The sequence below is a fragment of the Manihot esculenta genome, chromosome 7 (genome assembly GCF_001659605.2).
Source record: "Manihot esculenta cultivar AM560-2 chromosome 7, M.esculenta_v8, whole genome shotgun sequence".
NCBI classification, from domain to species: domain Eukaryota; kingdom Viridiplantae; phylum Streptophyta; class Magnoliopsida; order Malpighiales; family Euphorbiaceae; genus Manihot; species Manihot esculenta.
In genome coordinates this window covers 52931-68393 of record NC_035167.2, presented here as the reverse complement: position 1 = coordinate 68393, position 15463 = coordinate 52931, and the positions used below count along the sequence as shown (strand labels likewise).

General features: G+C 32.9%; 1 protein-coding gene and 1 non-coding gene across 2 annotated transcripts; one reads left to right on the top strand and one right to left on the bottom strand.

Annotated features, from left to right (window-relative positions):
• Nucleotides 1-2630: 2630 nt before the first annotated feature.
• LOC110618575 (trihelix transcription factor PTL) lies at nt 2631-5827 on the top strand. The gene is made up of 2 exons (XM_021761731.2): nt 2631-3378; nt 4256-5827. Exons 1-2 carry the CDS (start codon nt 2900-2902, stop codon nt 5460-5462), a joined length of 1686 nt encoding a protein of 561 aa, XP_021617423.1. The 5' UTR covers nt 2631-2899; the 3' UTR covers nt 5463-5827.
• A 6326-nt stretch (nt 5828-12153) lies between these two features.
• On the bottom strand, nt 12154-12260 carry LOC122724276. Its single transcript, XR_006351540.1, has one exon. It is a non-coding gene; the product is annotated as a small nucleolar RNA R71 (small nucleolar RNA).
• Nucleotides 12261-15463: the final 3203 nt, after the last annotated feature.

Below are 15463 nucleotides of genomic sequence, written 5' to 3'. Positions count from 1 at the left end.
GTCTTTCAATTTGTAATAATTAATATATAGTAATTAACCCTTCGTATTAAGTAAATTTTAAGTTTTTATAGAATAATTAATGGATAAAATTATTAGATGAATTAATTAGTAATTTTTTTAAAATTTAAAAGATTTTTTAATATATTTTTAAAATTTAGAGTAATAGACTATTATAAATTGAAATTCATGTTTCCATATGCAACTACAGAATTCTCATGTTGACGAGATGGAATGAATTTGAAGTGAGAGTGTCTCGTAAACTAAATACCTTAAAATTTTAGGTTGAATATAGTGCTAATATGCTTTTTTTTTTTAAGGATATCTTTTTATTAGCACTAAATTTAATTATTATTATTTTTGAAAATAAAATTATAAGAGAATTTATAAATGCGGTAAAGTTAAATTCTCAGTTTTAGTAGTGAACATGTTAAAAACTAAAGTTTCATATTTGACTAATAAAAATTGATAAAAAAAATGGTTAATCAGTTTTAGAAATTTAGTTAATTACGCTAAAAATTCTTTGATATAGATAAATTAATAATATATAGCTTAGTCAATAATATCTTTAAATCTTTTATTGATCGATTTACGTAAAATTTTCCTTTATTAAAATTTCTTTATTTCACTTTTATCACGATTTAGCTGGCTTACCTTTCCAGGTAAGGGAAAATATCTTCTCCACATGGTCGTGGGTCTGGGATGGTTTTGATTGTAAAATTTTAAAATTTCTACATAAAATTTTTTATGTTATTTTGCGAAGATGGGTTTGTTAAGAGTTAAGCTCCCTTGTCCTATAAATTTAGAGTTTTTTCTGTTGTAAATAGAAAAAATTAATTTAAAAAATTATTTAAATCAATTTTAATTAGATTGTAACGGCCTTTAAGATGGATTCTCAGTCCTAATATGCTGGCTCAATAAGCTTTGCCGCCCAACACTCTGAACCAGGCAAGGCCGTCACAATGGAAAGCTAAGTTGTCGGTGATGCCCTTTCTTTCTAAGCCTCTCGATTTTTCTTTTGTCTATATATTATGTAGGCCCATGGTTCTAACGTTGGCTTCAGGTTATTGTATGTAATATTCAATTAAAATAAAAAAACTAAATTATCTAAATCTGGAAAAATTTTGTCGAATATAATTTAATAAAATACTTATAAAAATTAAAAATATATATATAAAGAAATACTTTATAATTTTACTTTTTCTTCTTTTTATTTTAATATTTATAATTTAATTTATTTTAAAATAATATTTCGTAATATCACACCATTAATAATTTTTAAATATTAAAAAAATATTAATTATGCAATAGAGTCATGTGACAAGGTTATAATAAACCGTGACACTCAATTACAAAAGTTTTATCAATAAAAAAAAGAGATTTGAGCATTATAATGGTTAATACTCAGAATATCGCCCTCCCACAACTAGTCGAATCTTTCATAACATTTAAATTAACATTAAAAGATATTATACAGTAAATTTTTATTATATCTATAATTACAAAATCTCTTATCTATTAAGTATTAGTCGAATTTTTAAGAAATTTACTAACAAATTTTATTTTATTTTTTTATGGTATAAAAACAAAATATGCACAAAGTTCAAGATATATATTATTATACTCTTCTCAAACTCAAGTAATTTATTTACAAAGTATGCATTATCACACACTCTTCTCAAATTCAAGTAATCTATTTACACTCGGACTCTCTGATAATTTACTGATTTGAGCATTGAAGTAACTGTCTGTAGACACCAATTACTAGGGGTGAGCAGTATTCAGTTCAAATAAAAAAAATCGATGGAACTAAATTAATATGAAAATTTGATTTATTTTTTATTCATTTCAATTCAGTTTGGTTCGGTTTTTAATTTTAAAAATTTTTATTATTTCAGTTCGGTTCGGTTTTGATAAAAAAATGAAAAAATCAAATCGAACCGATTAGTGATAATAGTATATTGTTTTTAATAATATAAAAAAATTAGATTATATCAAGATTAAAATATTTCAATTAAATTTTAAAATATTAAAATTAAAGTGTAAAAAATAAAAAAAATTATTAAAATTTCAAACTGAATTAAATCGAACCAAATCAGATCGATTCGATTTCTAATCAAAATTGATTCGGTTCGGCTTTCATAAATACCAAAATTTTGATTTTCAGTATATTCTATTCGATTCGATTTTTAACTAAACTGAGCAAATGCTCAACCCTATTAATCACCTCACTTTCTTTTTTTGCTGAGTGACTAATCATTTTCAGTTTTTTTTCGACCATATAATATTTAAAAAAATACTCCATGGTTTCACTATTTTTTTCATTTTAAAGTTTGTGATTTAATTTGTATTAAATTTTAATATTTAGCGATATTAAAATTAAAATTTTAATATAAATTAAATTATATATTCTGAAATAAAATGAGAAATAAAGTATATGATATTTTTTTTTGTATGGACATAAGCGTAATTGTAAATAGGATAATATCCTAAATAAGAAAGGTTGCACTATTTGCCTACATATGCAATTAGATCATGGCAAAGCTTAATTAGGGTACGAAACATAAAGAATTTTTTAACAACAGAAATCTAAAATAGAGAGTGAAGCATTTGGGGTTCTTTGATGGCTCTGCTGATACTTGAAAGGAATCCCATATATAAGAGGAAGAGGAGGTGGGAGAGAATCTGAGAAAGATCAATGTACGTAGTTACCCAAACTTACACACTCACGCTCGAAACACACATGGGACCATTGTCCTGTGCTTAAATTCGAGCTTTTTCGTGGACGACACGATCCGAGTCTGCCGCTCTCTCTCTCTCTCTCTCTCTCTCTCTCTCGAGAAAGCTTTTATCTTTCTTGTTTAGCTTTCTTTCTCTCCTCTTTCTTTCTTTCAAGAATCAAATGGAAATGGAAGATCACAATCACCATAATCAGTATAATATAGATCTCAGGCAGTTCATCAGTGGGAGGCCAATCCATTTCCCTGCAATCCCACAGCCATCGCCAACTGAGCTCTTCGCTGCCCACAGGAGTCTACCACCACAGACCCGCCACTATGATATGATGATGCTGATGCCTCGGAGTGGTGGTTTACACGACTTCCACTCGGATTCTACTACTGCTGCTTGTGTCCCTCCTCCACCTCCTCCTCCTCCTGCTGCCACTGCTGCTGCTAATAGTGGCAATACCACTGTTGCTGCAACTTCTGCTACACCTACACTAAGTGGTTTAGAAGCTGAGATAGGCTCCTTTGGTGGTGATGCTGGTACTGGAAGATGGCCTCGACAAGAGACTTTAACACTTCTTGATATCAGATCTCGTCTTGATTCCAAGTTCAAGGAGGCTAATCAAAAGGGTCCCTTGTGGGATGAAGTTTCTAGGTATGGTATATGTTACCCTAACTAAAATTCTTGTTTTCGTTTTTGTTCTTCTTCTCATTCTTCGCCCTCCCCTTCTTCTTGTTTGTCATATTAATGTGCTGCTTTGGTTGAGATTAACATCTTAATTTCGTTTTGTCAATTACTTAGTATTGCTTAACAAGGTTTTAACAAAACCCATGTCCTTACATTTTTTTTCCCAAAAAGGGTATTCTTTCTTTCTTCCTTCTTTAATTTTTGCTCTTTTGCTTTCTTACTGATGGTAATGATGTGAGGAAGAATTGTTCGCTTTGATTAATAAGAAGATGCCAACGAAGTCATTGTGGCTTTTTGCTAGAAAAAATGACTACTCTTTTACTGCTGCCTGATAAAACTTTTTGAAGCAAATTTCGTTTACAGGTTTTTGACTAAGAAAATGACTGCTCATTCACAGACTGAGATGCTATAATTTCTTAGTCTTGTTTTTGTGATTTCGTGTTTGAAAAAGTCGCTGATGGGCTTGTTTATGGCTCCATTTCTGACTCGTTTTTCCAATTTGAAAATCTGTACCTTGCTTTCTGGTGCAAGTTTCGCTGGTCTTTTTTTTTTCCCCCTAAAAAATGGCTAAACTTTTGGATCCTTAGGCACCCATCTTCTAACAGGAAACTTCTCTCATAGGCTTTATGTTTGTTTCGCAATTTGAATAGTCGCATACTAAATTAGGCAAACTACAAGTACTCAGCAAGAAAAGAACTCCAACTTACACAGCATTAGCAAAGCTCATTATCACATGAAGTTTCTTTGTTATTAGTTAACATTTCAATCTAGGGTTCCTCTTGATCTCTCATGACTTAATTTCTTCTCTCTATTTTTATATGTATATATATACACATATATATAGGATCATGTATGAGGAACATGGGTATCAGAGAAGTGGCAAGAAATGCAGGGAAAAGTTTGAAAACTTGTACAAGTACTACAAGAAGACTAAGGAAGGAAAAGCTGGAAGACAAGATGGCAAGCACTATAGATTCTTCAGACAACTTGAAGCTCTTTATGGAGAGACAAGCAATCCTGCCTTAGTCCCAGAAACCCAATTTGGTGGAACTGGTCTTCGATTTCACAGTAGTAACCAAGCAAACAACGGGATCTTTCATTCTCAAAAGCTTTGTGATAGTCTTAGCCTCTCCGACTCTGCCGAATTTGATACTTCTTCTGAGGAAAATGATCTAAGCACGGGTACATTAATGGAGAATGGTTCAACAGAAAAGAGGAGGAAGAGAAGAGATGGCAAGAGCTGGAAGACAAAGATAAAAGACTTTATCGATTCCCAGATGAGGAAGCTAATTGAAAGGCAAGAGGCATGGTTGGAGAAAGTAACAAAGACCCTGGAGCAAAAAGAGCAAGAGAGAACTTTGAGAGAGGAAGAATGGAGGAAACGAGAAGCTGCAAGGATAGATAGAGAGCAGAAGTTTTGGGCTAAAGAACGAGCCTGGATCGAAGCTCGTGATGCTGCTTTAATGGAAACATTACGAAAATTAACAGGAAGAGAAGTGAATGCTTCGTCTGCTGAAGAACTAATAAGGGTCTATGAGATTCAAAACCAAAGAGAAAATGGAATTGAAAGTGGTAGTGAAAGAGCACACAACAGTCTCAAATGCGAAAGCTGGACAGAAGCTGAAACTGCAAGACTAATGCAATTGAGAAGTAACATGGAATCAAGATTTCAGCAAAGTGGATGCATGGAGGAGGAAGCTTTATGGGAGGAAATATCAGCAAAGATGGCTTATATGGGCTATGAAAAGAGTGCCTTGATGTGCGAAGAGAAATGGAAAAACAAGGAAGGCAACAATAAGAAACGAAAGGAGAATACAAGAGGCTCATGTTACTTCCAAAGCAATGAATCTATATACAATCCTGGAGGAACTTATTGTGAAATCAACGAACAAGGGCCAGAAACAGTGAGGCTACAAGCAAACGAAGGTTCATCACCAGCAAATTCTAATGCTGGAAACACAGTAAGTGAAAGCTGCTTTCGATTCTTGATGGGGGATGGAGGAGAGAACTTGTGGGAGAATTATGGATTGAAGCTTAGTAAAGGAGATTAAAATCAATAAAGCCATAACTCTTACTGACAGTTTGTTTAGTTGGTCTACTAAGCAGGACCAAGGAGATGATGATGTGAGGGAGAAAAATTTACTAATTAAAGAGGACAGGAGATGGAATTGCCACAGATGGGACCTGATTATTACAGTCTGTAAGCAAGAAGAGCTGACTTAGGATTTTTATATAAATATTGGGATTGGTGTTCATCTTTAATGGGTTTTTATTAATTATATAGAGATCATTTAAGAGAAAAAAAAATAATGGGTTTTTTTCTTTTCATGAGGAGCAGGAGGAAGATGTAGAGTTGCAATGTCGCCGGCCAGTAGTAGCTTTTGGCTCTCTTTCTAACAATTTCCCTTTGAGATTCTCCAATTTGTGCTAAATTTTCCTTGGGCATGCAATTGCAATATGCTACTGCTCTAATTCGTTCATATAATATTGAAGAAAATTGATCCATTTCTTTAACCATTTCACCCTACTTTGGGAAATCTTAGAGAAGTTTTAACCAAGAAGAAAACTTGGAATTTCATTTCAAGAACAGAAAATGAGCAAAAGCAACATAGGCCACACTACAAGAAACTGAATTTTTAGCGACCATATTGTAGTGAAGGGCGCTCAAATTAATTGCAATTACATATTTTTAGAGACCAATATAATTTTCCTTTGCAATTTAATGTATTATTAGCGACATGAAATTATTTCCGTCGCTAATTGAACTAAATCCCGTCGCTACTCCTAAAAGAACCCACCTCTCACTCCAGCTTTATTTTTTTCTATTAATTAAAAAATATATAATAAAAAATAAAAGTTAAAGTTATAAAGAGGGATCAGGGTTTTCTTTCACTCTCACTTTTCTTCATATTCAAACAACCCTTCATCAATTCTTCACCGATTTTGCTCTGTTCTTAGCTGATTCTACTTGATTTTTCGATTGGTTCTGCAAGAAAGTGCATTTGTTCAATAATTCTTCCAACTTGAGTGGGTGACGCTGCAACAAGTGAAGAGAGCCACGAAACTGCCAAGGTGGTTGAAATACGGTTCTTCATACTTTGAGGGAGACTGGGCAATAACATATTAAGACTGAATTAAGGCTGTTGGTACTGAAAGGTAAGCATGGTTGCACTAATAGGAAACTGCCTAAAGTGGATTTCTTTTTAAGTTTTTAATTTTTTTAAGTTATATTTTTCGTTTCCTATTCAATTTGACTGAGTTTCTAACATTCTAACTCAAGTGAGTTCCTAAATCTTAACTTCAAGTGAGTTCCTAAATCTTAACTTCTTACATCTTAAATTAAGTGAGTTTATAGTATCTTACATTTTAAAGGCTAACGAGTTTTCAGTATTTTAGTATTATTTTTAATTCTTTTTTAATCTGAAAAAAGGAAAGAAAATTTAAACTTTTTATGATAGAAAATATAATATAAAACAAAAATTAATGAAAATGAAGATAAATTAAAATTTAATATTAAAATCACAATAATATCATTTATTAAAATTAATGAATGCACTGTACAGCAAGTTCTGCTGCACTGTGCAACAATCACTTGCTGCACTGAGCAACGATCACTTGTTGCACTGTGCAGCAAGCTCCTGTACAAATTAGGCTAGTTAAAAAAATTAAAATACTGAATTTGAAACAGTTTAAATTCAATTAAATTTACTTATGCTATATTAAAATTGTAAGTACAATTTCTCTTAGACTAATTAAAAATATATTAAAATAAAGATAAAATAATAAAGAATATCAAAGCTAAAAGGGAAATAAGAAGAGATTAAAAAAGACACAAAATATAACATGGGATGATATATATTTACTTTTAATTTAAGTCAAGTGTGTGGAGTTGAGTAGAATATGTAGTAAGAACATGATGTACCATACATGATTATGGTTAATCATTAATAATCCATTTCATTAATATAGTGTAGCAGTATATCACCGTTAATTGCTATGATTTTTATGAAAATATATATTCTCACTGTATTTTCTTAAATTCACTTACATTACTAAAATTTTTATTTGGCATGTAATTCAATTATTCCATTGCTATGATTTTTATGGAAATATATATTCTCACTGTATTCTCTTAAATTCACTTACATTACTAAAATTTTTATTTGGCATGTAATTCAATTATTCCATTTTTAATTTTTCCACTTACAGTTTATTGAGAATTGTGTATTAAGAATTTATCATTCCCTATTTAAATATTATGTGGTTTTTATTTATTAATAGGTACTTTCAAGATCGTAATCATCGAACCACTAGAATATGGCATCTAATAAAGATTGGATGGACTTTGTTGTCGATTGGCTTAATAATGCATATCAATTAGGGGTTAGGAAATTTATGGTATTTGCTTGTAATAGGGCAAGAGAGAAATATGAGATTAAGTGTCCATGTGTGAAATATGGGAACACACATTCAGGAACTCGTAAAGTTGTTGAGACTCATTTAAAAATTTATAGGATAATGAAAAATTATACTTTTTGGTATCACCATAGGGAAATGTTAGGTGAGGACCAATGTGAAAGTAGTGATGGTGGTGAAGTAGGAGATGAGAGTGAGGATAAGATGGAAGAAATGAGAAGAGATTTTTATCCCAATTTTAATGATTTTAATGAAATTTTTCAAAAGGAACCAAATGTTGAGGCAAAAAAAATTTATAGGTTAGTGAAGGATTCACAATAGCCATTGTACGAAGGTTCTACGAACTCAAAGTTATTTGGTAAAATTAATTCATACCAAAAGTCTTGGTAAAATTACTTCATACCAAAAGTCTTGGTCGATAGAGTAATGAGTCATTTAATATGTTACCGAAGATGCTTAAAGAAGAACTACTTCCTAAAGAATCTACTTTGCTCGATTCATATTATGAGGCGAAGAAGATAATTCAAGATCTTGGCCTTTCTTATGAAAAGATTGGTACTTGCATAAATAACTGTATGTTATTTTAGAAAGAATACAAAGATGTCAATTTTTGTAAGGTTTGTGGTTCTTCTAGATGGAAGTATGAAAAGCATAACGGGAAAGTAAAATATAAGGAAAATGAGAAGAAAATACCAATAAAAATATTGTGTTACTTTTCATCAAAGCCTAGGCTTCAAAGATTGCTTATGTCTACCAAAACATTTTATTTGATGAGATGGCATCATGATAAAAGATTTGGTGATGGGATGATGCGGCATCCAGCCGATTCAATGGCCTAGAAATCACTTAATGAGCTTTATGAATCATTTGCCTTAGACCCTCGAAATGTTAGACTTGGCCTTGCTAGTAATGGTTTTTAACTATTTATAAATTTCAAGACACCACATTGTTGAGAATCTTATAAGCTTAATATCAGATTGGTGCAGCGGAAAAACAAAATAATTTTAAGCCATAAGAATAAATAAAAGTCGATGCATGCAATAATGGCATTAAAGGTGCAAGAGTTATCTTTGCTGAATTATTTGTAAGACTAGACCAAAATGAAACGAATCAAAATCACTTTTTTAATCTCCTCTCTAGCTGCAAAACGTGACCAAGGGATTACCCAATAGCGACTCCCTTCTACAATTTTACATACTGAAATTTTCAATCAAAGGAAGTGTGCTAACACCTTGAATGTTTGCTTCTTCCTTTCGGGTTTTGTGAATTTGATTTAGGTAGAGGATTGGAGATCTGATCTCATTCAATCTCTGAAGTGTTTAGTTCTAAAAACTTAAGAGCAAATAGGAGAAAAATCTCTTCTTTTTCTCTAAGAGGTTCGGCCAAAGAGAGGAGGTGGAAGAAGCTTGCCCTTTTTTCTCCTTTTTCTCACTTATATATAGTCACATCTTCAGAGTCCTATTAGAGTTTTATTTCTCCCTATTTTAAGCACTCTAATTCTGCAAAGGAAGTGAAAAACCTGGAGAGAAATTTTTTATTTAATTTGAATTCAAATCCAATTAGATATTGGCATTTAATTCAAAATAAACTTTCTTAAAACAAGTTCTAATCCTATTATGACTCTCTCTTTTTTTAACTAATTAATTAAACATTTTAATTAACTAATTATATAAGAACTTAAACGACATCGAGTGGGTCTAAGAATATGTACCGAAATTTACATGAGCCCATGGATAATATTTTAAATAAAACACTTATTAATGGCTCGATAAAAAAAGACTAAAGTACCCTTTGTCTAAATTTCATTGTGTGCGATCTTGTAGGACTATTCAATATTGAAATGGATTTTTAAGGTCCTGATCAAACATAATTTAGCCATATTTTTATTATCATTATTGCTGTTTAAATATGCATTTTTCTAGTTTGATTTATGTTTTTATGATGTTTTTGCAGAAAAGGAGAAAAATGAAAACTTGGAGAAAATTTGTAGAAAAAGCTGAAAAATCGATTTGGCCAAGGTGATTTGGCCAAATCACTTGCAGAAAGTTGAAGCAGAAAACTGGAACTGACTTACATAAATGATTTGGGCAAATCAACTGCCCAAATCAAACTGACGCAGCAGAGTCCAGCAGTGCGGGAAAAAGAAAAATCAGAATTTAAAAAGTGTTGGAGTCATATCCTATTTCAAACATCTCAAGACCAATCCTATGACATCTCCAAGAGCCACTCCAAAGGAAGACTCTCTCCAAAAGAAGATTTATTCATGATTAAATATAAAGGCAAAGAAGGAATAAAAGACTACAAAAGACCAAGTCAAATTAGGATTCCAAATCCTAATTGGATTAGGACTCACCTATAAAGAGGGACAACAACCAACCAGCAGAAAAATAATCGAATTCACTGCAGAATTTCGGCAGCAACACAGCAGCTCTCTTCCTCTACTTTTCTTCTTTTTTTTTGTGTGTGTATATTTTTGTCCACCATGAGTGGCTAAACATCTTCTTTTCTAGTTGAAGTTGGGAAATTTCAATTTTGTGATGAATTGGGAGATTTAAAACTCCATTGTTAAGCTTCTATTTTTCAATATTTATGCAACTTGTTCTTCATGCTATTATTGCTTTGCTATTAGAATCAATTAAGACCTGTTGCTTTTAATTGCATAAGTGATAAATTGTTAGTTTAAATAATTTAGGTCCGTAATTGCTTAAATTGTTTGAACACAAGCACACTTGGTTGCATAATCTAAACTTGATCACGCGGTTGGCAAGGTTAGAATTAGGTTTCTCTAAGTCTTAATGCAGTTAACAGTTGAAAAGTAAAAAACCCCAAGGACGTTCCTTGGCAACTTGTTAACTAGTGTTTGATTAGCGAACATTTCCTAGTCGAACTAAAACTAAGGAGGAATTTGGTTGTGAGAAGCGTCTTCCACAACCTAAACTAATTTATTAAAATAAATAGGAGTATCAAATAATCAATGATCAATTCTAAACAACTGAAATAGATCCATACTTCAACTAGAGTCCTTCTCCCATTGATTTACTCATCTTTTCAAATTATTGCTTTCTTCTACTACATTTTTTTTTTAAATTTCAAGTTCTCTATCATAAAAAACAAACCCTCCTTTATTTTTACTTTTATTATTTAATTGCCCAAGTCATTATCCTTAGTGTCAAATCCCTGTGATTCGACCCTATTGTCACTATCTACAAATTATTTTGTTGATTGATAATAGATTTATTTTTTACGGCTTCGACAACCGCTATCAAAAATTGGCACCGTTGCTGGGGATTTGACTTAACTAATGAATTTTCCTTTTATGACTAGGGCTGGCCTTCTTTACGATCCAGAAATCGAACGTACTGCCAAGAGTTTAAAGACAAGTAAATCCGAGGAATCAAGCCTCAAGACTGTCTTCATCAACAATAGCAACTGATCTGGAAACTAGAATACATTCTGCTGCACAGAACACAGAAACAGCTGCTGCACAATTCACAAATACAACTGTTGTACCCGAAGCAGAATCCCCTGCTGCACCTACTGTAACTGCAGCTGCACCTGAAACTGAATCAGTTGCTGAACCTGCTGAACCTGCTACAGTTGTTGCTATATCTGCTGCACAAATCACTGCTGTATTTGCTGCACAAATTGCTGTTGTACCTGCTGAATAAGTTGCTGAACTAATTACTGAAACTGCTATACATGCTGCACTTGTTGAATCTATTGCTGCACAAGCTGCTGCACTCAAAACTAGCCTTTAAAACTGCACCAGAACCAGCCCAAAAACCAGAAATTTTTGCTAAAAAAATTCCAGAACTAGCCCTTAAAATAGTAGCTAAACCAGCTGCTATAAAGACAGTCACAGCAGCACCTGAAGAGGCAGAAAATGCAGTAGCTACTGCTCTTGAACCAGCTACTGTCCTTGCTGAATTTGAAGTTAAAAACGTTGAGGTAAGAGCTTCAAAGGCACAAGAAAGAACTCTTCGCGAATTAGCAACACCCTTGGATGATCAAGCACTATGGTGCATCACTTACCCACCTTTGGTAGCCCCTTTTAAGCTTAAAACCAGATTAATTCATCTCCTTCCAAAATTTAGAGGTTTGAAAAATGAGGATCCACACAAGCACCTCAAATAATTTCACATTGTGTGCTTAACAATGAGGCCTCAAGGTATTTCCGAAGAGCATGTTAAATTAAGAGCTTTTCCCTTTTCTCTTGATGATTTTGCCAAAGATTGATTGTTCTATTTACCACCTGGATCCATCACTTCATGGGCTGGGATAGTGAGAGCATTCTTGAGCGAATACTTTCCAACCTCAAAAGCTATTGGCATCAGAAGAGAGATTAGTTGCATCAAGCAAAAAGATTATGAAGAGCTATATGAATATTGGGAAAGATTCAATCGATTGTACATAAGCTGCCCTCAACATGACATCTCTTATAAGTCCCTAATTGAATACTTTTATGGAGGTTTGTTACCTTTCGAAAGGAGGTTGATTGATGCAGCGTGTGGAGGATCAATTGAAGACAAAACACCTCAAGCCATAAGAGACATAATCTCCATCATGGCAGCAGCCTCAAAATAATATGGAGATCAAAGAGAATTGCCAAGAAGAGTAAATGAGGTAAGTACATCTTTCTTAGCTTCACAGATTTTTGATCTAAACTCTGCTATCTGTAGCCTTGTTGTAGGACAAGCCCAATGACTATGCAGTTGTCGACGCCGGTAAAAAATAACCTTATTGGTTATCAATAATTTTACAACTGTAGATAGTGGCAAAAGGATCGAATCCACAGGGAATTGATACTTACCTATTTTCCTTATCAAGACCAAGAAAATAAACTGAAAGCAAAATAAACTGAAGGTAAATAAACTGAAAGTAAAATAAAGGGGGGGGGTTTGAGATTGATTCAATTAAACTAATGATGAAAGCAATAAAGTAAGCGAATAATAAAAATAAAGAGATTCAATTATGAGAAAAGTTCTAGTTGAAGAATTGGATCTACTTCAGTTGTTGGGATTGATCATTGATACTTAGGTTCCTTTGTTTGATTCAATAAATTAGTTATGAAGATGGAAGACGCTTCTCACCACCATATCTCTCCTTAAGCATAAATTAATTAGGGAACGTCCTCTAACCAATCACTAATCAACAAGTTGCCAAGGAATATCCTTGGGCCTTAGGCATCTAACAACTGTCAATCGCATTAAGAAATAGAGAGACCTAATTCTAGCTACCCAAACGCATGGTGATATCGCTAGATCATGCAATTTTCTCAGTTTTTACACCAAGAGTTACTTATGTTTGAACAATCCAAGTAATTACGGACTTAAAACTATCTAAACTAACAATTTATTACTTGCAATCAAGAATCAATTGGCCATATTGATCAAAATAACAAAGCAACAATGGAATTAAGCATGAGATTGCACGAATATTGAAAAATAAAAGTTAAACAATGTGTGTTCAGATCTCCCAATCCATAAAACAACAAAAGTATCAACCAATCTTCAACTGAAAATAAAGGTTTTAACCACTCATGGCTGAAACAAAACCAAAAATAAAGAAAGAGATAAAGAAGAGATGTGGCCACTTGCAATCCCGTATGTATGTCCAAGGAAGAGTAGTAAAAATATGGGGAGACTCCTTATGTGTCTTTTTATAGTTGAAAGTGTTGCCCTAGGTCTCCTTGCTGCCCAAGTTGGTCTCCTTGCCGCCCAAGTTGGTCTTCCTTGCTGACCAAGTTGCTACCCTTGCCGCCCAAGTGTACATTAGTGAGGTGAAGCCTCTTTTTGAATTTTGTATTTTGAATGTGCAAGACTTGGGGGGCAAGTATGTCTTCTTTGGCTTCCTTAACAAGCTAAATTTTGAATTTCAAATTTTGAATGTGCATCTTCTTGAGATTTGGCTTCCTCAATAAGGAATAGGATTCTTGAAGATTTGAAATTTGAATTTCAAATTGCTCTGCTGACTGCACTTTCCTTATTTGCCACTTTCCTTATTTAGCACTTTCCTTAATAAGCTGAATCTTGAATTTTGAATTTTGAATGCTCTTGGAGATTTGAAATTTGAATTTGAAATTACTTTCCTTGTTTATCTCCTCTTCAATTGCAACTTGGCATGCTTGCTCTCCTTTGTTCCATTTTAGGCAGTTTTAAGGGCATTTTCTCCAAATTATCTCTTTATACCATTTTCTGCAGAATAAGATAAAAATCACAAAATTAGGCAGAAAAAGTGTAAATTAACATCAATAACATCATGATAAAATGGTCTAAATTTGGACTGATCAAATACCCCCACACCTAGCCTTTTGCTTGTCCTCAAGCAAATAAACTTAGTCAAACAAGCTCTCTTTTCCACTTGATCCTTTGTTGCCACTTAAGCTTTTACTGTAGATCCCTATTTTGAAGTATTGCAGTGAAGAATGTATGCATCAAGGTTACTCACCTTCTTTCGTTGTCTCCCTTTACCTACCATGGCTAGTATTTGTTTTCCTCAAGAGAGAGATTATACATGCACATATTCTTATTCAGTTAAGACTTTTCCTAGCTTTCGGAGTGACTTGCCCTTACTTGGAGCACATTATTCAGCCTTTTGCACTTTAATCTTGCTTGAAAAAGTCACCAACCTTTTGACGTGAAGGTACATATTTGTGATACCCACCCCCAGTTACTCAGTTGGTCACCTGTCCAAGTGGCTACTAGCTCTGTTCATAGTCTTTCAACCATTGGAACAGTTTAATTTGTGTGTTTGAAGTCTTTGCCTTTGCTGAATTTTTTTCTCAATGAGTTGGGCAAATCAACACCAATTGTTAAAATAAGCCATATTAAGTTTATTCACACATCTTTCAGTTTATTCTCTCTAATGAGTAATATATATTTTTCACCATGGCAAGCTCAAAGATTCAATTCAAAAGGAAATTTTCAAAAATGAATGCAACTCACTGTAATTAATTCAACTTAAGTTTAAAGAGTCATCACATCAATGGGGTCATGGAAAGAAAGCTTATTCAACATAATCTATGTGTTTGAATAAAGCATATAAAAAAAAAAAAAAAACTGTGGCTACATGTGTGTGTATTGAAAGCAAAAATAAAAAAAATCAAACTGTGGCTATTCAAACTAAGAATTAAAAAAAAAGGATGATCAGTAGAATTAAAAAAAAATGAATGATCAAGTATAATTTAGCCACATTTTTATTATCATTATTACTGTTTAAATACACATTTTTCTAGTTTAGTCTATGATTTTATGATGTTTTTGTAGAAAAGGAGAAAACTAAAAACTTGGAGAAAAATTGCAGAAAAAGCTGGAAAATTGATTGGGTCGAAGTGATTTGGCCAAATCACTCGCAGGAAGCTGAAGCAGAAAACTGGGATTGACTTGCAGAAACGATCTGGGCAAGCGATTTGGGCAAATCAACTGCCCAAATCAAACTGACGCAGAAGAGTCCAGCAGCGTGGGAAAAAGGAAATCCAGAATTTAAAAAGTATTGGAATCCCATCCTACTTCAAACACCACAAGACCAATCCTATGACATCTCCAAGAGCCACTCCAAAGGAAGACTTTCTCCAAAAGAAGATTTATTCATGATTAAATAGAAAGGCAAAGAAGGAATAAAATACTACAAAAGACCA

Bases quoted from the DNA above. Each gene is read 5' to 3' on its own strand.
- LOC110618575 (XM_021761731.2), top strand. From the start codon at position 2,900: ATGGAAATGGAAGATCACAATCACCATAATCAGTATAATATAGATCTC. The intron at 3,379-4,255 runs GTATGGTATATG...ACATATATATAG, and splicing joins TTGTGGGATGAAGTTTCTAG to GATCATGTATGAGGAACATG.